This window comes from Oncorhynchus nerka, linkage group LG24, assembly GCF_034236695.1.
Source record: "Oncorhynchus nerka isolate Pitt River linkage group LG24, Oner_Uvic_2.0, whole genome shotgun sequence".
Taxonomy (NCBI): Eukaryota; Metazoa; Chordata; class Actinopteri; order Salmoniformes; family Salmonidae; genus Oncorhynchus; species Oncorhynchus nerka.
Window position 1 is genome coordinate 42,088,729 of NC_088419.1, and position 26,675 is coordinate 42,115,403.

At 42.9% G+C, this 26,675-nt stretch overlaps 2 protein-coding genes across 3 annotated transcripts in view; one reads left to right on the forward strand and one right to left on the reverse strand.

Moving 5' to 3' along the window:
* LOC115108006 (kelch-like protein 29) overlaps positions 1–3,390 on the forward strand; it is a 333,260-nt gene extending 329,870 nt beyond the window's left edge. The window contains 1 exon segment of the mRNA XM_029631860.2: positions 784–3,390. Within this exon segment, the coding sequence (XP_029487720.2) occupies positions 784–967 (184 nt within the window). The 3' untranslated portion in view covers positions 968–3,390.
* A 1,868-nt stretch (positions 3,391–5,258) lies between these two features.
* The window catches only part of LOC115108008 (ATPase family AAA domain-containing protein 2B-like), a 110,465-nt gene continuing 89,048 nt past the window's right edge, over positions 5,259–26,675 (reverse strand). Inside the window, exons 25-28 of one of the 2 annotated variants that reach the window (XM_029631862.1) lie at positions 22,353–23,129; positions 21,170–21,297; positions 11,565–11,693; positions 5,259–8,693 (exon numbers count right to left, since the gene is read on the reverse strand). In XM_029631862.1, the coding sequence (XP_029487722.1) occupies positions 8,652–8,693; positions 11,565–11,693; positions 21,170–21,297; positions 22,353–23,129 (1,076 nt within the window). In that variant the 3' untranslated portion in view covers positions 5,259–8,651. Of the gene's footprint in view, positions 8,694–11,564; positions 11,694–20,398; positions 20,586–21,169; positions 21,298–22,352; positions 23,130–26,675 lie in introns of those variants that run through there. The other variant, XR_003860286.2, reaches the window with a different exon arrangement.

The following is a 26,675-nucleotide window of genomic DNA, read 5'->3' on the forward strand; positions in this document are numbered from 1 at the left end:
TTTATGTTTTTTGCGACTGCACTTGAAGAAACGTTCAAAGTTCTTACATTTTTTTGTTGTTGTTGCTTTTAACAAGGCACACCTGTTAATTGAAATGCATTCCAGGTGACTACCTCATGTCGCTGGTTGAGAGAATGCCAAGAGTGTGGAATGCTGTCATCAAGGCAAAGGATGGCTACTTTGAAGAATATAAAATATATTTTGGATTTGTTTAACACTTTTGGTTACTACTTAATTCCATATGTGTTAAAAAAAAACTTGAATGAGTAGGTGTGTCCAAACGTTTGACTGGTACTGTATATATACACTGTAACATACAGTCAGGTCCATAATTGACACCCTTGATAAATAAAGACTGTAAAATAAATAATGGGGTTAAACCTAGTCAGTTGTACAACTGAATGTATTAAACTGAAATGTGTCTTCCGCATTTAACCCAACCCCTCTGAATCAGAGCGGCTGCCATAATCCACATCCAGGGCGCCCAGTGGGTTAACTACCACGATCAGAAGCAGAACGACAGATTTTTTTTTACCTTATCAGCTTTTTAACTTACCTTTCAGTTACTGGCCCAATGCTCTAACCACTAGGCTACCTCAGTAATACAAATACTGAGCTATATTGTATTCTCCAAAAGATGGGCGTATTGGAATGGGAGCGTTGAAATCCCCAAGCCGACGTGCCCTTGAGCAAGGCACTTAATCTTAATTTCTCCTGTAAGGCACTGGATAAGAGTGTCTGATATTTGACTAAATGTACGTTTTTCAATGTTTCTCTCTGCAGTGCGGTGATCCTGGATGGTAGGATCTACGCAACGGGGGGCATTGTGAGCAGCGAGGGCCCTGCCCTGGGCAACATGGAGATCTTTGACCCCCACACCAACAACTGGACGCTCCTCCAGTCGCTGCCCTGCCCTCTCTTCAGACACGGCTGTGTCGTCATCAAGAAGTACATCCAGAGTGGCTGAGATCGGTTCAGTGATGAATGAGTTTCCTGAAAGCTTTGTAGCCAATGTGGCTTTATTTTCTCTGGACAACCCAGACCCATGCCTCTTGTAGAAGAGCAAAGTGCTTCAGGTTCATTTGGCGAATTTTGTTCACTTTTCCCCAGAACTGTCAAACATTTACAATTAGTGTTAGCCTCCCTCTGCTGTGGTGCTGGGTTATCGAGACAAACTAAGTGTCATGTTAGCTATGAAGCTATCGGGAAAACTCCCTCCTGACCGGTTTGGTCTGGTTAGGACAGGACACTCTGTGTGCAGCTTTTGGGGGTTGATCGGTCAGCACCGCTGGACTGGACTATCCAACTAAAACCCCCTCGGGACTTGATGCCAGTGTTGTTGTCTTTACCCCCCCACCCCACCCCTTCAGTCCCCCATCAACCCCCTGTGCAGAATGTAGGCATCTTACTGTATCTTGAACCACTTGGCCATGTCAGGTACTGGTGCCTAAGCTACTGTATGTATCATATAGTGTAGCTTATCCCCCTCCCATAATATAGACACAGGGCCACTCGAGACAAAAGCTCCTTGGTTTGTTGTTCCCAACTTCTTGCTAACTCCTCTTCCGTTTCATACAAATAGTTAATTTAGTTCCATCGCCTCAATTGAAAGGCCCTTACCTGTTATGTGTTTGTGACTCAAGTATGTTAAAAACCATCCCAGTCTTTGTTTTGTGACTCCTCTAGTGGTTTCTGTTAGTGAGGAACTTCTTTCCAAATCAGAGGGCTCCCTTGGTTTATGAGGACATTCAGTAGTGGCATTTGAAGAACAGGAGAACTGGGCAGATGTCTCAGTGCTTAAAGGGACAGTGGAGAGATAAGGAAGTCCACAGGGTTTTAGAAACATATTCATGAAACAAAAATCTGTGACGAGAGAGCCACAGCTGATGAGTGAGGAACCTTGTTTTTTTGTACAGATGTTTCCCCCTCGGTTTAAAAGGACATGTTGGATACTTAGTGTATTTTTGGGCCAGAAACATCACTGTTGGCAGATGACTTACCTGGGTATGGCAGAGAGGGAATCCCTGTATCATGACATCCCAGAGAGTCTGAGAAAGACACTACAATTGGGGCATTTCTCCTCCACACAGCCAAAGCACAATAACCACCAGTGGCTCCAAGGATCAAAATGTTTCATTAGATTTATGTTTATCCTCCATCTTTGTTTTTGTTCCATCCTTTTGTTTTATATTTGTATATCATTGTTGGGTGGGTGGGGTATGGATGAGGGTTTTGGGGACATTCTGTAAATACGGGAAGGAAAAATGTATATTTTAAAACCTGAAAGTGATTCTGTATAAATGTTTTTAGAAAAAAACTTGATAGGTTGGACTGAAAATGGTGGGGCCATACTTGCGACTATTAGAAAACGTTTAATGGCTCTATTCAATCCGCGTCGCGGAAGTTCAGCTTTACAAGCGGAGACTGCATTCACGTTTCATGTCGGCTCAGCCGGAAATGACCTTTGCATTTCTGTCACGGAAGCTGTTACGCTTCAGCTTTACAGATTGAATCGAGCCTTGTGTTTTAGTTCCATTTTATTTGGCTGATGCTTACACTTGTTGACATAGTTGCACGTAATCTAAGGTTACATGTTAGCTGTTACCATTTCATAACCTGACAAATGTAGCCCTATGCGAACCTCACCAGGTGGCCGTGATTATTAAAAAGAAAATTGGTATGATTTGATTTGATGTTTTCAAAACAATACAACGACATCTTACAAACATCAACTCCATCACACCTGTCCAGACCTACTAGCACACACCCATCTCCAGGTGGCCATGATTATGTCTGGTTCTAATTCCAATTAATATCGTTGACCACAGGTTGGTGGCACATTTCAAATCAAAGTTTATTTGTCACGTGCGCCGAATACAACAGGTGTAGACCTTAGTGAAATGCTTACTTACAGGCTCTAACCAATAGTGCAAAAATGGTATTAGGTGAACAATAGGTAAGTAAAGAAATAAAACAGTAAAAAGACAGGCTATATACAGTAGTGAGGCTATACACAGACACGGGTTAGTCAAGCTGATTTGAGGTAGTATGTAGATATGGTTAAAGTGACTATGCATATGATGAACAGAGAGTAGCAGTGGCGTAAAAGAGGGGTTGGTGGGTGGCGGGACACAATGCAAATAGCCTGGTTAGCCATTTGATTACCTGTTCAGTCTTATGGCTTGGGAGTAAAAACTGTTGAGAAGCCTTTTTGTCCTGTCTATGCCGGATTAAGTGACATGACATGCTATTCTATAAAATCTTTTCTCTGTAATTAATATTACCTGATTGAGCTAATCATGTAAATGTAATTAACTAGAAAGCCGGGGCACCACGAAAGAGTGTTTATAGAGCTGTTATCTTCCGAATAAACTCTGAAAGACCTAGTAATATTTTACATCAATAGCAGTCAATACTAATCGTCACCTTATTTCAGTCTCAACTGAAAATTGTGTTTACAACCATGTCTTTTCACAGGGGCAGGCCACTGATTTGAGCAGAGCTCTAACCTTATGAAAACCCAATTCTCTCATTTGGAAACTACAATTACACAACACTTATGTGAACCTGATAACACATTCTAGTTGACAACTAAACTGACATCATATTCATTAAGTACCAACGCATATTTCCAACTGGTTCTATTACCGAAATATGGTTCCTTTCCCCCCCACCATTTGATGTTCCCAGACTCTGTTTAACAAAGGCTATTCAAGAGTCCTTCAGTAGAGTCGAGAGAGAGGGGAGAAAAGTATTTATTGGGGGGGGGGGGGGTCATAAACCTTACCCACAGGCCAAGTCATGGCACTGCGGTAGTAGAGAGAACAGTCTATGACTGGGGTCTTTGACCATTTTTAGGGCCTTCCTCTGACACCGCCTGGTGTAGAGGTCCTGGATGGCTGGGAGCTTCTTGTTGAAGTCTCTCTTGCAGACCAACACATAGGCTACTGGCATCGATACATAAATAATTTGATTCCATAGACGTGTAAGCCTACATGTACAGCGTTATATATGCATTATTTGATTCGAGGACCAAAAGTGGAGCGTTTTTTTCTCATAACCTTGCCCCGGGGGATTTGAACCAGCAGCTATAATATCTTACGTCTGTGCTTACCGCCTCAGTGCATCACTCCACCAATTAGTGGTCAATTATAGACATTCTTTACAATGTACGAATATACACTTGCATAATCCTCCATCTTTATTGTTGTGAAAGGACGTACGAGTTCGCAGCCTAGTCAAGGATGCGATCATGCAATATTGACACTATACACTTGAGACAGACCGAGTGAAGGGAAACAAAAGTAAACCTTGATTGTATATATCCCTCTGGTGGCCAGGTGTACCTATTTTACAAAATGCCATTGGTCTGTGGAGAAAAAGTTTGAGCTTTGATAGTGATTATTTCCTGTATCAGCCTACCACTTGGTGAGATTAGCAAGCATAGGACTAACGTGTGCCAGGTTCTGATGGGTACTGCTATCCAGGTACCTGGGAATACCTAAACCATAACCAAAGAGTTTTATAACTAACCCAAGATATACCAGAGCCTGTCATTTCCAGTGGGAGCAAATGAATCAGTGGGCAGCCAAGTTCTAGCATTTATTTGCATTAGGGAACGCCTACTCTGGCGTGCTTATGTGCAATAATAATTCTCACTCCTAAAGACTTTTTAAAAAACTTAACAATGCTGTCTAGTTTTTGAAACTGAAAACTGTCAGTCAAAATCCATCTCCTCCCACCACCATATTTGGTAGTGAGTGGAAATGTCAACCAGATGCTTCACATTTATATCCTGTGAAATGTGCCATCTGTGCCATAACCATTTTCAATTTCAATGGGGGGAGAGATGCTACTGATAGAATGCTACTTTGAAACTTGTTCTGATGTTTGCAAGTTTGGCCAAGGTTTGTCTGTAAATCTGTCCCCAAATGGAGAAGTTAACAAATGTTATTATTGAAATATAATACATATACCATGATAACTGTTGTAATATTTGTTTGAGTGAAACAAGCCATTATGCCAGAAGATGTCTTGATACGGTCTTATAAATAAAGCCTTGTCGAGTGAGTGGTTCTTTGAACCGAGCAATATCACTCTTGGCAATCAAACTCTGAGGTGTATAGCTAACCTCTTCACAACCTATAAGTAAAAGGATTCCGTTTCAAAGCCAAACTGAGTATGTTCAGTCCTTTGACAGGCAGGTACACTGCTCAATTAAGGTCATCCAGTTGAGGGAATGAAAGAACTCGACAAAGTACAATTTGCACCTTTATTCAAGTATATCACAGCAGTTTTTAAAAATACAGTAAAAGTTTCTCTCAAATAACTTGCACCAAAGTAACATTTGATGGGGAAGAGGATGTTCAATAAACTTTAACCTCAAGAAGAAATCATTAAACATGGTGATGCTACGAAAACAACATCTACTAAATAAATCCCACACGAGAAACTCAGTAAGTAGTGATGGAAAATTGTGTGCATACTGGACTAAATCATCTTTAACTACCAGACAAAAATTGGTTGTTTGTATAGACAAGAACAAGGAGAGGATGAAAACAATGTATGACATTTTGAAACCCAATTCTTAAAAGGAACAAAAATTGCTGACAAACTTTGGCAGATGTTATTTTATAAGATGCTTGCCAAATTGTGTCAGCAACGTGAATAAGATTTACACTACCAACACACTATCGTTTTGATGTAAAAATTCCATTAAGTCAACGTTAGCCTCATCCAGTATCTCACAGTCCATAACCACAAAACTAAAGAAAAACAAACACCACACTGGAATAAATAGGAAAGTTGAAAGGTCATGTGTAGCCTGAAGAAACCTGAGACACCTGTAAACTTGTTTATTCTCCAATACACGCTAGTCCACTACCTCACTTCAGCACTAAACTCATAACTGAGCAACAACTATTGCCAATTTGTTTAATGGATAGACGTAAAAACATGTCTAATTATTAATAAATAAAATACAAATTTAAATCACCACGAGAAAGAGATTTAAGTCTACAAAAACAATTACCCTCAAATGAAGAAAAAAAACAGAGATTGTGGCTTGATGGACAACACTAGCGAATATGTGTAGTACAATCTGAAAGGAAAGCAATCTTAGGACGTCTCGGTCTACAGAACTGAAATATACAGTTTGACATTTCCTTGAAATTAAATGCTGTATGTTTTGTCTCGGCTCAAATGCAATATAGACAAAAAAAACTGAAAAAGGTGAGAACCAACCAAACAAACTGTTGGGTTACCGCAGCATCCACAGAACTTGTGCTGATTATACAGTACCTTAGCTGTACTGAGTGTTGCGACAATAGTTTAGAACATGGCAAAATACTGTTTGCGCCCAGTAAAACAGTTTGTCTTATTAGCATTAAAATAAATTAAGCTGAGGTAGCTTTGTTTCTCTATCTCTGCAGTATTCCAATGCTAGTTTGCATATGTTTATTTTAATTGTTAAATCTTCACCTGGCACTCCAAGAGAAGGCAGATGTGGAGTTAGGATCAGCATAAAGCAGGGCTCTCCTATCCTGGAGAACTACGAGGCATACAGGATTCTGTTACTGCCCAATCGTAGTCAAGCCTGAAGAACACCATGACGATTTGGTTGGAACAAAAGCCTGCATGCCTAGTAGTTCTCCAGGACCTGAAGAACCCTGGCATTAAAAGGTAGACAGCCAAATTCCACTGCCACAGATATTGAGATGAGTGAGACGCAGGACTGTGCTCACACACAGTATCTGCTTCACAGCACAAAAACAGTGGAGAAGATGAGCCTTGTGCTTTAACACTTTTAATTGTTGCGGTTTACTTTCTGCAACCATGTCATATCGGAGTCCACCTTTTAACTGTGAATGTAAAAGACTGAGGCTGGCCACATCTCGTCAAAACATGGATTCTTCCATGGCCAAGGAAAGACCAGAAAAAGTTGAAAAACAAAAATGCATATCTTTACCACAAGGTGAACATGGATGGGCTGGCTATAGCAAATTACACCCCTCCCACTAGACAGACAATCAAAAGCATCAACAAAATAATTAAAACGATAGAATGTTGTTTTATACCTCAACAGGGCACTGCCTTGAATGGCCTTGTTCATGGTCAGAAGCTTCACAAACAATTCAAAACATCGTTTTCAATGTATCATACAATAGAAAAACTTTTTTTTTTAGGAATCAAATGCACAACATAATACATCGCCAACTGTAAGTTCCTTATCTAAATCTATAGAGTTAACATTTGTTTTCCTACGAATGTCGACTAAAAACGGTCACGGAAAATTGGCACCACTTTTGCTGTGACTAATGTGGCATCCGTTGACATGAAAGTAAAAATAAAATCAATTTTTACTCATGTGGGCAGGAAAAGACAGTAGATCTGCTTTCCTACTGTAGACTTATATCCACTGGTCCTGGGTCAGATATTATAACACCACTGTCAAGGTTAAAGTTAGGCTTGAGAGTTGTCATTTGATCCTAGATACGTGGTTAGTTAAGGGGAACTTCTACATCCAGCATTACATGGAACAGAGCAGTTGATAAACCTTAACAGCTGTTCTTTAGGAAAGTTAATTGGGGATAAAATAAAGCACATGCTAGGCAGTGCGAATTACAAAAGGTGTCCAATTTCATTTGAGTTACTCCAGTTAGGTGTGGATTGACAGGAAATAAAAATTAGCAGGGCACAGCTTGTGTGGAATATATATTTTTTTACACAGAACTGTGATGCAGCACGTCAATCTGTTTGCTACGACTGAAAAGTCTTGTCAATTAATGTTATTTTGATGTTCACTGCAAACCTCGAACAAATGCTTCCTCAGTTCCCATTGATGCATTTCAGTAACACCCTTATTCATGGGGATTTGATGTTTTTGTAATGCATGTACATGCTGGCAATTGATTCTAGCCCAGCAGTGCCAACTGTACCCTACAGTATGGTCGTGTTAAAAACATTTCAATGAACATTGGATAATGTTTGGAGCGAGAATGGTGGTTATAAAGATCCATATTAATAAAAACATAAAAAAATCATCATTGATTAGATCCAGAGGCTATTCAAACCAAGCTGTTTTAATGACTCAGTATGATCTGTAAGCTGTTGTATCTATGAGATGACTGGCCTATAATCTTGATTCACTAGTGTACTGAGAGATGACATGGGCTCAGCAATGGTGACAAGACAGGAGACTGTCTCAACCTCCAAGCTAACTGCACATACTCACACTGCTGGTGACAATCTGTGAATGGGATTACTGTGTGTGCACAACTAAGCACATATGTAGTTTACGTGTGTGTGCCCAGTTTAAAAGTAGGCCGTCGTTGGGATATGACATCACCCAATCTGTTTTGTTGGTTAGTTTCCGAGTTACTCCCAACAGCAGCAAGGATTAGGATAGCACCTGAATAGCACCAGGAATGTCCGTTTCACCGTTCGTGTGCGCGTGTCCAGGAGTCTGTTTGGTTGTGACTGGATTTGGGTCCGACCAGGGTACCTGAGACTATAGCACCATAGAAAAGTCTCCCTGTTCTGTCGTTCATGTTAAGACCAGGGCTCTATATTTGCTCTCTGTGTAAGTACTTGGCTCAAAGGCTTGTCTCTGTCCCGCTTGTGTGTGTGTGTTCAGGGTAAACCTGGCTGTCTCACAGGAATGTAATGAAATTCTGGACTTTCCTCTCCATCTCCTGAAAAACAAAAGCATCAAAACAAACAGGTCAGAAAATAAGGTCTTTGTAGCACATGCTTTACATCCGGATACACAATTATACCTTGCATATTACCAATGAAAAGACAAACTTGCTAACAGATCCTCAATTAATTACAATGTTGATGCCAAGCACATGCTTAAAAGGGTTAGTCAACATGGCGAAGAATGTGAGTTAATATAAACTGAGTGTACAAAACATTAAGAACACCTGCTCTTTCCATGACCAGTTGAATCCAGGTGAAAGCTATGATCCCTGATTGATGTCACTTGTTAAATCCACTTCAATCAGTGTAGATGAAGGGGAGGAGACAGGTTAAAGGATTTTTAAGCCTAGAGACAATTGAGACATGATTTTGTGTGTGTGTGTATATATATATTCAGAGGGTGAATTGCATATATACAGTATCAAAAGTGAGTACACCCCTCACATTTTTGTAAATATTTGAGTATATCTTTTCATGTGACAACACTGAAGAAATGACACTTTGCTACAATGTAAAGTAGTGAGTGTACAGCTTGTATAACAGTGTAAATAACTCAACACACAGCCATTAATGTCTAAACCGCTAGCAACAAAAGTGGGTACACCCCTAAGTGAAAGTGTCAATATTTTGTGTGGCCACCACCATTTTCCAGCACTGCCTTAACCCTCTTGGGCATGGAGTTCACCAGAGCTTCACAGGTTGCCACTGGAGTCCTCTTCCACTCATCCATGACGACATTACGGAGCTGGTGGATGTTAGAGACCTTGCACTCCTCCACCTTCCGTTTGAGGATGCCCCACAGATGCTCAATAGGGTTTAGGTCTGGAGACATGCTTGACCAGTCCATCACATTTACCCTCAGCTTCTTTAGGAAGGCAGTGGTTGTCTTGGAGGTGTTTTTGGGGTCGTTATCATGTTGGAATACTGCCCTGCGGCCCAGTTTCCGAAGGGAGGGGATCATGCTCTGCTTCAGTATGTCACAGTACATGTTGGCATTCATGGTTCCCTCAATGAACTGTAGCTCCCCAGTGCCGGCAGCACTCATGCAGCCCCAGACCATGACACTCCCACCACCATGCTTGACTGTAGGCAAGACACGGTTGCCGCCACACACGCTTGACACCACCTGAACCAAATAAGTTTCTTGGTCTCATCAGACCAGAGGACATGGTTCCAGTAATCCATGTCCTTAGTCTGCTTGTCTTCAGCAAACTGTTTGCGGGCTTTCTTGTGCATCATCTTTAGAAGAGGCTTCCTTCTGGGACGACAGCCATGCAGACCAATTTGATGCAGTGTACGGCATATGGTCTGAGCACTGACAGGCTGACCCCCACACCCCTTCAACCTCTGCAGCAATGCTGGCAGCACTCATACGTCTATTTCCTAAAGACAACCTCTGGATATGACGCTGAGCACGTGCACTCAACTTCTTTGGTCGACCATGGCGAGGCCTGTTCTGAGTGGAACCTGTCCAGTTAAACCGCTGTATGACCATATGGAGTCAGAAATTCCAACACTTTGGACTAAAATTAGCTACAAGTAACTGTCGGCATTTAATTTCTCTGCTCACGCTACCTGGACAGTAGGGCTGGGCGATATGGCCAAAATATTATATCACGGTATTTTTAATTTTTGAATAATTAAAGTTGTACATTTGCTTTATGAGTAGTGAGTGTTCCTAGGGTGGCAACACATACATTCTAAGTGATTTCAATGAGTCTCTCTCCATTCTGATTGTTTTATACTATTCAACCAAAACTAATTTCAGCACTTATCATTTCTGCATTTTCTGCACTCAATTGCAGTGGTGGAAAAAGTACCCAATTGTCAAATATTAATATATTAATATTTCAAATTCCTTATATTAAGCAAAGCAGATGGCACCATTTTCTAGTTTTTAAACATTATTTATGGATAGCCAGGGGCACACTAACACTCAGACATAATTTACAAACAAAGCGTGTGTGTTTAATGAGTCCTCCAGATCAGAGGATGACCAGGGATGTTCTCTTGACAAGTGCATGAATTGGACCATATTCCTGTCTTGCTAAGCATTCAACATGTAACGAGTACTTTTAGGTGTCAGGGAAAATGTATGGAGTAAAAAAGTACACTATTTTCATTAGGAATGTAGTGAAGTAAAAGTAAAAACTGTCAAATAATAGTAAAGTACCGATACCAAAAGAAGTTACTTTAGTATTTGAAAGTATTTTTACACCACTGAGAATTTCAGTTGAGAATTTCCACACTGCCACGTAGGGCTGCACGATATGGGCAAATCATCTAGGACTTATTTTTAACTAAATGTTGCGAATTAGAGCAAAACTGTTGAAATCATGGAAATATAATGACTATTCTAATTATGTAGTTAGAATATAATAGTGGGCACTTTGAATACAGTGTTGTTTGAGATGACAACTAATTAAAATGCCAGGAAGGAGTTATTGTGACAGGGTTGGAACTAAAGTGTTTGAGGGGGCCCTATAACCTTTGGCTACATTGCGTGTTTTACCTTAGATACTTAGTCGGCATCAATGATATACCGGTATACCGCCCAGCCCTACAGGACAGGAGAAATACCAACACTGACCAGGCATGCAAACAATCCTCCTCTCTCCAGCGGCTGGCCAGCCTGTGTGTCCAAAGCAGCACCCGCGCTCTCCACTGATGGCACTAGCCAGAGACATTGCTAGAAGCCTCTAGTTACTGACACATTGTCTGACAACCTCAGTGTGCTGCATTCACTCCTGTAATAGCCTTCAAAACTCCACATTAGTTTTCAGGAACCAAGCACACATCTACCGCATTTGGAGGGCCAAATAAGCTTTTGTCTGTGTGTCGAGATATGCGCGTGTCCGTCTAACCTCCTGTAGCTGTGTCTTGTCGTAGTCCAGTCGGTGTTGGTAGATGCACTGACTGAGGAGAGAGAAGAGTCTCTCCAAGCGTTCCACGCTGTAGCCTTCACTCTTCTGTACCACTGTGTCCAAGAGGGCCTGGGAGAGAAGACACACACGTTATACTATGTTATTATACGCATGAGAAACAACAAGCTCCCTCTAGAGAGGACACATTCAAGCCATAGACACGCACAAGCAGAACACAAATACAGCATTTAATGCAACAGGGAACATAAACGCATACCCTGCATTCACATCACGTGTGCAACTCTCTCGCACACAGAGGTCAGCTTTATTCAAAAGCAATTAAGATCAGAGGGACAGCTAATTAAGGCTAATCATAATTAGCTCAGTGTTTACATTTGTCTGTTACTTTAATTAAGCACTTTGGACAGTCAAAGACCCGTTCAATTGACCTGCTCATTCTCAGCTTGCCACATTGTGTGTGGATCAAAATCCATAGGACTGAAATAGCAATCACACAGCGACTAGATTTACAGTCATTAGACACCAGGCAATAAAAGAAGTGACGGGAAATGAGGTGCGTGTGTCAGTGTCAGGAGAACAAGGCGTGGGCTTCTCCTTATCAAAGTGAGGGGATGGGTGTCTCTTTTAACTACAAATAATGACAGTGACTCTGAACACTTAGATGGGTAAATAAGTCATACTTCTCACTACTGTATCTATACTGAACAAAAATACAAACGTAACATGTAAAGTGTTGGCCCTGTTTCATGAGATAAAGAATATTGCACAAATTTGTTTACATCCATGTTAGTAAACATTTCAACTTGACAGGTGTAGCATATCAAGAAGCTGATTAAACAGCATGGTCATTACACAGGTGCACCTTCTGCTGGGGACAATAAAAGGCCACTCTAAATGTGCAGTTGTCACAACGCTACAAATGTCACAAGGTTTGAGGGAGCGTGCAATTGGCATGCTGACTGTAGGAATGTCCACCAGAGCTGTTGCCAGAAAATTGAATGTTCATTTCTCTACGTCGTTTTAGAGAATTTGGCAGTACGTGTAAACCGCCCTCATAACAGCAGACCAAGTGTAACAACGCCAGCCCAGGACCTTCACATCTAGCTTTTCCACCTGAGAGGAAGGTCTTGACCTGACTGCAGTTCCGCGTCGTAACCAACTTCAGTGGGCAAATGCTCACCTTCGAAGGCCACAGGTACGCTGGAGAAGTGTGCCCTTCATGGAAGAGTCCCGGTTTCAACTGTACCTGGTAGATAGCATTTATAGCGTCGTTTGGGCGAGCGGTTTTCTGATGTCAACATTGTAAACAGATTGCCCCATGATAGAGGTGAAGTTATGCTGTGTGTGTGTGTGTGTGTGTGTGTATATATATATATAATTTTGGAATTTTTATTTAACTAGGTAAGTCAGTTAAGAACAAATTCTTATTTACAATGACGGCCTACCCTGGCCAAACCCGGACGATGCCGGGCCAATTGTGTGCCGCTCTATCTTATACCTTTAGTCCTAAAATCCCTTACCTTTCGTCTCTCTAAATATCTCCCACCCTACCCCTCACTCCCCTTGTTAGTCAGCTGATTTAATCAAGAGTGCTGTGCCTTTTTCCAGTTGCCCAGGCCAATAGTGACAGCAGGGGTAAGTGTGGTGGGGCTAGCGGACCCCCTGAGGTAGTGAACTCCCAGCACACAAAGGAGCAGTAATCCAGTCTGTTAAAGGGGGCTGTGATACGGACCATTAAAGGCACCTCACCCCACCACCCTCCTTCCCATCACAGCACATCTTTATCCCCGTCCTCTCGCTCAGCCTCTTCTCCCTCTCTCTACCCTCTTAGGTACAGAGGAGAGAGGGGGAAAGAAAGAGCAAGGGAGAGAACGAAACAAGAGAGGACGGGAAGACAAGGTATCATAGCCATGGCTTTAAGCTCTGTCCTATCAGCTAAAGCACAGCATGCGGCCAGGCAGATGACTACATCAGTGTGCCAACAGTGCGCACACACATTTGACACACACACCCCCAGTCTCCCCAAACACACACCTATCCCTGCAGACACACACCTACATTCAATACACACACACAGCCCCGTCTCCACGCACAACTTTGCAGACATACACACCCAGACCCATCTGTAAACACACTGCCAACTCAATGCGGCTGCGTTCCCTGCATGTTTCAGCCCATTAAAGGCAGCTAACAAGGACACTGACAGGCTTGTCTGTGATCCTAAGAATATAAGACAACCTGAGAACAGGACACCAGTTATGACCAACATCTCTATCCTGGAACACACACCCTACCAACTCTTCAAAACACACACACACACAGTGCTCCTAGAGCCCAGCCCTTTGAATGTCTGAAATGGAGATCAGGTCACAGCTTATGACGGGGTACAGAAATAGTCCCAGCATGGGGTGCGAATGCTTTGAACTGGAACGCTGATGATTTACATTTAGGTTAGTGTTACATTGGCATATAAAAATGTCTCACCCTGCAGAGCAGGTGGTTATTAGTGTATAAATGTTAGCGTTACTTAACACCGGCCCTTACTGGTAAAACACATTTCACACTAAACGTGTGATAAGCATTCACCCCACAAAACTTTTAGAATGTTTATGAAAAGGGAAGGAGCAAATACATTATGGCCATGTGCTGATATTATGAGATCACTGCACAATGTTGTGATAGCTATATTAAGTGCGATTGACCATCTGGTCTTGCCAGTCTACGGGTCTTCGTGCATTGCAAGGTCTTTTCGTAGCGCTTAATATGGAGGACTGTGTGCCAGTGTTGATCGCAGCATCAGGAGCCATGCTGAACACTACTCTTCATTGGTGTTAAGAGCTGTGTTGGTGTCAGGAAGGCTGCAGAGGGCTGGTAGAAAACACACAGGTGAGCCTGCCGCTGTAGCCCTGGGATTTAAGTGCAGCAAGCGAGTGGCGAAGGGGGAGAAAGAAAGAGGCAGAGCAAGAAGCACAAAGAGCGGGGGGGAGGGAATAACTGGAAGCGACACAGTATCCATCATCACCAGTGGTGTTATTAAGCTTTTAATTTTTATGTAATCTTGTCTTGCCCGTGTTAAGGATGAAATATAAATGATTCACGCTTCAAGAGAAAATCTACAGAGTTGAAATGAACGGAAAGAGGGAGGGAAGGAGAGGAGTGTAGTGGGTGATTTGCAACTGTTGCAACACGAATTCCAATCTCCAGAAAGGAGTGAAATGCCCGGGAGACACTGCCAAGTCACACGGATTGGGAGCGCGAGGACACACAGAGTTGCGTAACATGTGGCACATATAAAGTATCACAAGGCTGACACCTCAGAGGGGTCCAGGGGTCTGTGTCATGACTAATGTGAATATGATGGAGGAATCAAATTATGCAGCACCCTCACTCGCTACTCCCTAAAGACTCAGACACACGAGGCTAGCATCCACAGCAGATAAGCACTTCAAGTTAAAGGCCACTGTCAGACCTTCAACATGATGGACTGAAGGGGTGGGATGATGATGATGATGATTATGTAAAGCGGGCCAGGTGACAGTGGTGGTCTGGACATGACCAACAGGTGTCACTAGATACCGAGTGCCAGAGTGCAAATTAAAGGCTATGATGGAAAGATGTGATGGAGACCGGGGCAGGTGGTTGGTCTGGTGATGTGATCTGGACATGATCAACAGGTGTTAAGAAGTTAATTTGGTATGGATGCTAGGCTCATGATGAGGGGACTTGGCTGTGTCAGGGGGCATGGTATGGGGAATAAAAGATGGTCGACACCTTTGGCAAACTTCATCTACAGACCATCTGTTTAAAAATAGAGAAAAAAAAGCAAATAAAACTTACTGCAGGTATTTCAAAGAGAAGTACAGAGCAGTAAAACACTTAAGTCTCCCGTGCCTCAGACAGAAGTGAAATCTGCTTCTCTCTCTCGCGTGGAAGTTAAATTCTTCCTTTAACTCTAGTACAATATTCACTAATATATTCACTATAGTGCTTGGTGAGATTATACTCAACAGCGCAGTGCTTTGGCGGCTGCTTTGCAATGTCGGAGCTTGCTGCTGATTAAGAGAGTGCTGAGAATAGAGCGAGAGGGGGTGACTGACTGCTGGAGTTGATCTCAGTTCCAGCTGTAACAGACTCACAAGTGTTTTGGTCATCAATTAGGCCAAGCTCTGTCTATAGCAGGATTTGATTTGATTTTGGGGGGTGTTAATGTTGGACATAAGACTGTTAAAACACCATCAAATCAGCTCCAAGTGATTAAGATTTTGGAAATCTGTTCCAAAGTATTCCCACGCATAATAGAGAGATGTAAGCAAGGTGTGAAATGATTATGTTCTAGTATGTTCTATATCTGTTTGGGCTTCTTGCGGTTAATTAGCAGTCCACAAATGATTTGTAATTATTTTCCAGCCCCCTAACCACAGCTCAATAAAAAAACTCCTCCCGCAGCTGAATTTAGTTGATGATCCCTGGACTACAGCTATCTATTATCTGGGATAATTTCGGGAAAGTCTATTCTCCTCTCATGCTTTTCTCTTCCTCTACTCCCATCTCCTTCCTTTTCTAATTTTTCTCCATCTCCATTTCCTCCCTATTCTTTCCTCTCCCTCCCCCTTCTTGTGTCAAAAGCAAAAACCAAACAAGCCTCGGGCAGTTAGGCCCAATCTGACAGCTCAGACACAAATGAACGCATATCACAACAAAATGCACTTTCACACAAAAACGCTTGTGCGGATAAAGTGTGTGTGTGTGTGTGTGGGGGGGGGGGGCGACATTTGCCCTAGTCACTTACAGAGAGTAGTTTTGGACGTGTGTGTGTATATCGGCGCACACGTTTGTTTTCATGATGTGGTGCCGTAACTGGTTGCCGATGTGGATGGAAGCCTTTTCAAAACGACAGGTCTCTAAACGGAAAGCTATTATCACATGCAAATGGTCACTCTGTCAAGGACATCAGCGGGAATGAGTACAAATGAAAAGGAAGCATCCCAAAAGTTATTTATTTCTATTGACAATCAAAACGCTTCGCACCGGCCATTAAGCCGTTTTCTTTCCCTAGCAGGAATTCAGAATAGCCGCCTACCTCCCTCTCCGGATGGAACCATGCTGTTATTAGTGTTGGAAATGGGCAGACACAACAAACTGAAAATGGGGCCATTTCTGTGAACGGACGGCTCTGAAATGGGAAATCTTGACATGCTGTAATAGTCAGGCAACAGGGGAGAGAGAGAACTCTTCAGTGTAACAGCCAATGAATGCACACTGGGCATTTGCAGCTGCGTAAAACAAATCTAAAGAAAATTGCCTGGCCAAGTCTTGTAGCCCAGCCCGCATGTTCTTTGGCGAGGTGGATAGAAATGGAATTGATTCCCTGATAGATGATGATTCTGCTGCAATCTAGGGCACTTACAGTGCCTTCAGAAAGTATTCACACCCTTGACTTTTTCCCAGGGTGCGAATTACAGGGAAGCTCAGCTCCCCCTGAATGAGACATTAACTCCCCTAAATGCAACCTAAGTGGTAAAAAAGAAAAGAAAAACATCATATGAAACGATTCCCACCTCCCTCATGGTTTAAACCATTTAATTCACCATTATTTTGGCTGCACAAACAGTCTCCCTGTCCAAGGCACTGTCCACTCAGTAGTGCTGAATTTGGCCTCAGCTGAGCTCCTTTAAAACGCATAGATGCTCATTTTGGCCATTTGTTTGCCATGCGCCCTTTATTCCAATGCATTAGATGTATCCATTGATTCATCATGGTTTGCTTTTATCATTCAGCTGTTTAGAGCGCTCATTGCTTTGTTTTTCAGGTGCAGGCAGGTAGCCTATTGGTGTTCTCTGTGTCATACGTGGCCCAGAAGTAGTAGACCAATTATTTAGCCTTATGATTTTCTACCAATATTTGTTGTTTCCTGGATCAGCTGATGATGGTTGCCAATATCACTAGATAACTAGCCTACAGCTACACACCAATGCGCATCCAACATTAAACAACCTATAGGCCTATAGCTGACTCTTTTGGTTAGATGCATTAGATTTTGCAAAGGCATAGGCCTACAATATTTTGGATTTGTGCGCCCATGAGAACTGTTTTCACGGAAAAACATAATGAACTGTTACACAGGCATAGTTACACTTACAGTGCATTTCTCCAAGGCCCAGGAATTGTACAGGGTTTAAGTTCAATGTTCTAATTCAATTGTTAAATGCTTAATACAAATAACAATCATTAATTACAAATAACAGTCAAATGTAATTATACAAGGAAAGAAAGGTAGTGTTTTATGTCACACGATCTGTGATGACTCCAAACATTGAACTCATGAATTATGGACAACTCATGAACTAGGGTGTAAAACATGTTTTGATTCAACTTGTGTTTTATATTGAATGTAGGCTACCTGTTCTGCAGGTATTCATGTGTGTAAAATTGTCTCTGCTGAAAGGGTAGGGCTACCGGCAGTGGTGGAGGGTAAACGCAACTAAATGCAGTTTACCCACCTTTTCAGAAAAATTTAACGTTCCCTATACTTTTAAATACATTTTTCACCGTGACCAGCAAATCAGAGTTTACCCAACTATTTGTTTAACACTACATCACTGGCTACCAGTAGGCCTATTTGAAATTCATGGTAATAGGCCTACACATTGTAGCCTAGTCTAGTAAATTGACTGTTTTTCCCGGGACAGTTTCAGCCCCATTTTATGTCTCCTAACTTTTCAGGCAAAAAAAGGTCAATTTGGCAGCAAGACTTATCAATTAACGTAGGCCTAATCAATGGCAATGGTCGAACGTCATTAGGCACACCTTTTGGTGTTCTGTAATGTCGATTCATCAAATGGCGCGAGTGTACACTGTTTGGATTATTCTGGAGTGGACGAACATGCGCACAGGTAGCCTACTTTAATTTGTTTGATTTGTGATTTGTTTGACAATCAGAAGAAAGCGGCATGTGCCACATTTTAACGGTTAAATTATGTGCTTATTAGTAGGCTCATACAAAAGATCTGCTCAGTGATATCGCCAATGTGGACTTTAAAACAGTTTAATGGCTGCTCTAGGAGAAAACTGAGGACGGAGCAACAACATTGTAGTTAGGCCAGAATATCAAAGGAAGCCTGATAAAAAACATGTTTGCAACAAGGCACTGAAGTAGTACTGCAGAAAAATGTGGCAAAGCAATTAACTTTTTGTCATGAATACAAAGGGTTATGTTTAGGGCAAATCCAACACAACACATTACGGAGTAGCAATCTCAATATTTTCATGTTATGGGTATGCTTGTAATAGTTAAGGACTGGGGAGTTTCTCAGGATAAAAAATACAAATCCTAGAGGAAAACCTGGTTCAATCTGCTTTCCACAAGACACTGGGAGATGAATTCACCGCAGGAAAATAACCTAAAACACAAGGCCAAATCTACATTGGAGTTGCTTACCAAGAAGACAGGAAATGTTCCTGAGTTTGACTTAAACCTGCTTGAAAATCTATGGCAAGACCTGAAAATGGTTGTCTAGCAATGATCAACCAACAATTTGACAGAGCTTGAATACTTTTTTCAAGAATAACTCAAACGCTCCAGGTGTGGAAAGCTCTTAGAGACTTACCCAGAAAGACTCACAGCTGTAGTCACTACCAAAGGTGATTCTAACATGTATTGACTAAGGGGGTTGAATACTTATCTAATCAAGAATGTATTTTTTTTCAACTTTAGCTCAGCATCAACATGCCTGATTCAACTAACCACGTAGAATCAGGTGTGTTGGTGCTGGGCTGCAACACACTATGTAGCTTCCCAGGAGCAGGGTTTAAGAACACTGCTGGAGCCAAACCATTTCCAGAACCTCTGTGTGAGGACTGAACAAACTAGCAGATTTCTTTGCTAATTCCAAATGGGTTTCCAGGTGCCCTGCAATCTAAGTTAAATGTCAGAAGTAATGAGACTTCTCCAATCAATGAATTTGAATTTAAGAGAAGATGAGAGGAGTACCGGAACGTGCCACACCACTCCTCTCCTAATATCAGGCAGCGAGCCAGCCCTACCGACCACTGTGGAGAGATCAGCCTTAAACGCACTCTCACCCCGCTCACCGGAAATTCAATTTGTTCCGTCTTTCATCCTCTTGGATGAAAAAAGCAATTATTCACAGTGCACTCTTTTCACAATCTGTTTCTTAAAAGATATCTCTTCTTTCTACCGCCTCACAAATAAGCCTCCAGATTAGTGCAGTGCGCGTTCACAGGGAGGGAGCGTTCCCACGGTTCGTGGCGTCAGCCACCCACGACTCGTGGCTCTACGTTTTTAACGGGAGCCGTCGGTCCACCGTGACCAGACCTGTCAATCACTTTGAGAGAGATGCCACCGTCAGGTGAGAGGAGAGGCGGGAACCACGCATCCCTCAATCTCTGCCCCCACCCTGCGGCGATGCTAACAACGGGGAGATAATGATCGACTTGCAGGGAAGGAGTGCGTGACACAGAAACACTTCCTCTACACCTATGTTGTATCTTCCTGTTCTTAACAGGGCCGTTTGGGTGGTTGGTTGGTAGAGAGAAGAGTCCCTGGGAAAAGAGAGAGGGTTAAGGGAGTGAAGAGAGAGCACAGCTCCAATTTACACCCGGGGTATTAGGTGGAACCTAAGTGTGACCGTGCAAAGTGCCTGGGAATCGTTTCATACATTTATCCTGTCAATCTATTCAGAGACCAACTTGACGGAGCGTAGTGCGGAGAGCAGAGAGCGCAGAGCTAGCGCCTCATGTTTGAGTCATGTCCTGGCTGCATTCTTAAAATGGCTGTATGGAAGGAACAACACCTGTTGATTGACTGAAGACGTGGAGATGCCCTGTTGCCTGCTACTTAAATTGGAACCTTCCTCTCGGATGATAGGGATGTAGAGCGTCTCTCGTTGCGCGCGCACACACCCACACAGTGAGGGCAGACTGGGGTCTCCAACAGAGCACGAGGAGACGATATTAGGCTGGGAAATCAGGAGCATCCATCTGAAAAGGGGGAGAGTGACACCAGCAAACCCAGGGAAGGCATGAAGGGCCTGGGGAGGATTAGGGGCCAGTCCCCCCCCACATCTACTCTTTCTCCTTCCTTCAATGTCAGTCTACACCACTCCTTTACTCTGCCCAGACCTTACTTCCCTCAACAGCATTGACTAGGGCCCATTAAATTGACTGGTGATTTTCTCCCATCTGAGAGACAAAATTAGTCTCTAATGTTGAGTGCTCTGGGCTTGGGAGCGACAGAACGAAGGGATGAAAGGAGAAAGGGATGATTAAAGCAGTGTGCAGGGAAGCCTTGGAGATGAGCGTGTAGTGTGGCTGGGATTAGGAAAGGGACATTGACAGTTATAATGCAGCTAGGAAATGACTGGAGGGATGGCACTGCTTAAAATGGTCTCATTGAAGATAACATGAATGGATGAATGGCGTTTTCACAAGACAGTAAGCTGTGGAAGGGCATTGTGCTTAAAAATACAACACACAATCACTATTACCCAACTCATTACTTTCATACTCGGGGATATGTTCAGCATTACTTAGAAAATAGAGGTAACACACACACCATCCCTTACCGTGAGTCGATGTTGATTGACCACTAGTGTAGGTGGTGGAGGGGTCTGTGGACTCTCCTCTGTCCCGTCAGTTGATGCCTTTGACTGCTCTGATTGTCTCGTTCTACACTTCCTCCCCTTGGAGCAGCCTGGAACAGGAAGAGAGAACAGGTATATGATACAGCCCACCTACAATCTCACCTTTGACCTATATATGTTAATCGCCATCATTTATCCAGTTATTAGAACATAATGAACCATAGCATATCCATATGCCAAGGCTTGTTTGGATGAAAGCAAAGGCCTGACAATCAAAGATGAGGAGAATAGCTGCCCCTCTACATTCAGAGCCTGTGATCTGTCGGCTTATAGTTTACTGCTACCAGCGTCCGTGGTACTACACTGTCTGTAGGATCCAAAAAAAGCCACAACAGAGGAAGCAGAAATCTCCCCCGGCCACCTCTACTACCCCAGGCCACCCAAATCACCAAGTTGCTCCAGGCTTCCAGCTGGCCCCTGATAATCCACAGCCCTGAGTCGTTAATCACACATACAGGCCTATTGGCTTGTCCCAGAAACCACACACACACGTACTGTAAAGTTGTATTGTATACGTACGCATACACACTCACAGGCCTATCGGCTTGTCCCAGACACTACACGCCACTAAATGAACCGCCAAGAAAAACATTTATGTGAGATAAAAAAAGCCAACCTTGTGAATTTCTTTGCAGTAAAAACTGTTTGAGGATAAATCTTAAGAGTGGTTTTGGATAGTCGACAAAGGTAGAAGACCTCAGACTTTTGAGGGTTTCATTGAAATATGCTGTCTGTGTAGACTTAAGGATCGTATTTCATATTTCACATGCCATATGTCCTGGATAATTCACGCCCTGTCGTTTTAAAAGCAAACCTAGTGTAAATCAAATATCTTGGATGACAATCAACAAAATGATGATATTTCGGTTCTTTTACAGTGAATGAAAAAGTAATGCGAGGTTAGGCTGACTGTGTTCAAGTCTGTGTGACGTGTTTCTGTCTGGTGCTCTCGGAGAAAGATCAGAACTTGCCATCTATACTCAGAGTAACTCGCATTATTTAAAAGTCTGAGTTAGACATGCATATATCAAGTCAGTATTCTTCCCCAAGACAGCGATGAGTGTGGTGGTGCACTAGGAATAGGCTAAAGTTAACCCCTCAGTACCTTCTCTGTCCTGCTCCTCCTTGCCCGTCTCCGTGTCTCCTGTCCTCCCGTCCTGAAGACTGCGTTCCTGAGTTCCTCTGCTCACTGCAGACGCTGACACTTCCCCCTCTGACGCTTCACCTTCGACCGCTGTAGGCCACTCTGTCTCAGAGCTCTTGAGGGCCTGGGAATCCAGGCTGTCCATGGACTCATTCCCGTTCACACACTCCCGAGGGACAGGGGGTGCTGTGGCCGGCGTGGGGACTGACGACTGCTGCTCAGTCTTGGACTGGACCTCGTCGTCTTTAGGCTGGACCTTCTCAACACCCATGGGCTGGAAACCTTCCTCCTTAGGCTTGGCTTGGGGGTTCTCACTTTCGGCTTGGGAACCTTCATCTTTAGATGATGACCCCTCACCTTTACAATAAGACTCACTTTTAGACTGGGGGTCTTTGTCTGTGGATATAGATTTGGCTTGGTCTTCTGTAGTTGGTGTCTCGTCCTCCTTGGGCCCTGTCTCTGTTCTCTGGCCCCTAGGGGCCTCATTGGAGCTCTCCTCCTCCGTGGAGATGCCATATGTGTGAGGGTGTGTGCGGTGTCCGTTGGGCTGAGGGTCCATGGTGTCACAGGAAGACTCTTCGTCCTGAGTCAGACAGGAGTCGCTGGGTACTGCCGTTTCCGGCTTAGGCTCCGCACCTTCATCCTCTTCTTCCTCCATTCCCTTCTTGTAGTTCTTCTTCTTCCTAATGATGCCCCGCCCCCAAGATGGCCGCCGACGTGCTTTCCTTTTTATGTGATCTGGAAGCAGAGAGAAAAAAAATGTATTGTAAGTTCAGTCACATGGAACACAGAACTTATGCTAGTACAACCACAGACTCTACTGCACGGGTTCTGCTCGCACACACCAGTCTCAGCTACAGGAGGTGCAGGCTTTTGTTCCAGACCTGGTCTAACACACTTGATTCAATTAGTGGTCTAAATAGAAGACCATGATAAGTTGACACACAGAGACAGAATCCTTACAAATGGGCCTTCATTAAGTGGTAATTCACTGGAGTGACATGAAAGTGGACCAACTAACAACAAGCAATTGAGTTGCCCTGTTAATGCTCCCTGCCAGGTCTTAAATGCTAGGGAGGCATCAGATGTCCACTCCATTGCAGTGGTTTGTGTGTGTGGCCTGTGTTCCACACGGAACAGGAAGGCAAGGTTAGTGGGCCCCATAGAGGGAGGCTGTCTGGGAGTAATTGCTAGGTGGATGAGGCAGGCTACTGAACAGACAGAGAGCGAGACAGACAGAGAGACATAGAGCTCAAACCTCTAATTGAAAACAATTGAAAGCAGCCACAGATGTGCCCCATATCTCAGCGCCAAACTGGATTTGCCCACTATTCCCTCTCATGGGGGGGGGGGGGTGTCCTATTACTATCCAGTTAAAAGGTCTGGCATAATGGGGTTGCCACCCCTCCCTCACTATGGTGCAGAGGTCCTGGTGGAAATTACAGTATTTCTGGTGTGAGATGTTGACTGTATTTCACTCTGTGGTTGTAATCAGAGAGCACTGCCAGAGAGAGAGCAGCAAAGAGAGAGGAAGAGATGAGACGAAACAGAAAGGGAAAAAGGAGAGACGAGCAGGGCTATTGCTGCAGGGACATGACTGATGGTGGGATGGGGGGAGAGCAAAAGTATGCCATCTGAGAAAGTGCAGTAAAAGTGTCACAGGGCACTGGCAAGAGTGCCTGACGCAGTGAAACTTCAGCAGGGTCAGATTCCACACGCTGTCTTTTTCAAACCGCAGCCACAGGGTGCGTGCCAGGCCAACAGTGTGTGTGCATGGCGATGAGGGTGTGTGTAATGTATTAGCCTCCCTGCCCAGACAAGCGTTTGAACCTGGCCATGAGTGGACTAGGCCTGGGCCTGTCAGTTCAGTCAAAGCCTCCCACATAAACCCGTGGTGAGTCTTTGGTCTCAAAGGCATCAAAAAGGCCTTTAGAGGGGAGATCCTCCAACAGTCACAAGAGACACATGCTAGCTTCCTCACGATTCTGTCTATCCTAATGTTCAGAAGACATTCATCTTCTCAGTCTCTGAACTGTGCCCCATCACTTAACCCTTCACACTCGGACACGTATACTGGTTGAAAATGACAGATTAGGGCACTAATAAGAGCCTGAAATGGAACACAGTGGCTGTACAGTAACATGCTATAAATGACGTCAGTGCTCAGCCTCAGGGCTGTACGTGTTTGGAATGACAGCAATTCTGAACTTGAGCACTGCACGCAACAAGTCGCCGCCCCCCATTTTTGAATTGTACCTTTATTTAACTAGGCAAGTCAGTTAAGAACAAACTCTTATTTTCAATGACGGCCTTGTTAAGGGGCAGAACGACAGATTTTTACCTTGTCAGCTTGGGGATTTGATTTTGCAACCTTTTGATTACTAGTCCAACGCTCTGCTGCCCCAATTGGGCAACTTTTGCTAATTTTTGGTTGTCTGAGCGAGGGAAATGCTGAAAATTGAGTACAGTACATTCAGAAAGTATTCAGACCCCATAACTTTTTCCATATTTTGTTACATTACAGCCTTATTCTAAAATGGATTAAATTGTATTTTTTCCTGATCAATCCACACACACACACAATACCCCCAAAATCAGGTTTAGAAGTTTTGGTAAATGTATATAAAAAAAATTGAAATATCACCTTTACATAAGTATTCAGACCCTTCACTCAGCCCCAAAACATCACTGCTCTAGAGGAGATCTGCATGGAGGAATGGGCCAAAATACCAGCAACAGTGTGTGAAAAACTTGTGAAGACTTACAGAAAACGTTTGACCTCGGTCATTGCCAACAAAGGGTATATAACAAAGTATTGAGAAACTTTTGTTATTGACCAAATACTTATTTTCCACCATAATTTGCAAATAAATTCATTAAAAATCCTACAATGTGATTTTCTGAAAAAAAAATCTAATTTTGTCTGTCATAGTTGAAGTGTACCTATGATGAAAATTACAGGCCTCATCTTTTTAAGTGGGAGAACTTGCACAATTGGTGGCTGACTAAATACTTTTTTGCCCCACTGTATATCTTTAACCAAAGCCTAAATGAGTGTGTGTGTCTGCAGGTGTGGAAGGAAGCTAAAGTAATTCCACTGCCTAAAAATAGTAAAGCACCCTTTGTTGGCTCTAACAGCCGCCTAAATCTGTTTGGTGGCTGTTCTTAGAAAATTGATTGTGAAAATTGTATGACTAAATACAATGCCATTTTTTCCAGAGAACAAGTTATTAACTACTGACTTTCAGCATGCCTATAGAGAAGGGCACTCAACTTCTACTGCACTGACACAGTTGACAGACGATTGATTAAAATAAAATGATACTATAGTTGGAGCTGTATTGTTAGATTTCAGTGCAGCCTGTCATTATTGAAGAAACTCACTTGCTATGGCTTTACAGCACCTGCAATCACATCATTGGAGAGTTTTTATCCAATAGAACCCAGAGAATGTTCTTCTAAGCAAGCTGCATCATCAGATATGTACAGCGCGGTGTCCCTCAGGGCAGTTGCATTGGGCCATTACTCTTTTCTATTTTCACAAAACACCCGAAGTCAGTGAGCTCAATGAAATTCTAAATAAAGAGTTAGTATCAGAAAGGGTGATTAATAATGTGTTATTAAAGACATCTAAAACTAAAAGCATTGTATTTTGGTTCAAAACATTCTCTAAGACCTAAACCTCAGCTGGAGTTGTGCATAATGGGTGTGACCATTAAGCAAGTTGAGGAAGCTAAACTCCTAGGTATAACATTGGATGGTCAATTATCATGGTCAAGTCCTATTGACAAAGTTGCTGTGAAAAAGGGGAGGGGTATGTCTTATAAAAATATTTTCTGTGTTTTTGACACAAATCAACTGTACTAGTTAAGGGTCTTGTCCCATTTTTATTACTGTCCAGTTGGGGCCAAGTGCAGCATATAAAGACCTAGCAAAGCTGCAGCAGGCTCAAAATAGAGCATCAAGCCTTGCCCTTAACTGCACATATAGAACTAATATCAAACACCTGCATGACAGTCTTTCCTGGTTGACAAGAAATTAAATGTGTCACTTCTAGTTTCCATGATAAATATTAGTCATGAAAATGCCAGATGGTCTGCATAATCAAATAGCATTCAGCTCAGATACCCCAAAAGACATGTCACCAGGGGTCTCTTCACAATCCCCAAGTCCAAAATGAATTCACAGCAACGCACTGTATTATACAGAGCCATGATCGCATGGAACTCCCATCTCCAATTCCTCAAGAAAACTGTAAAATTACCTTCAAATATGGATTAAACA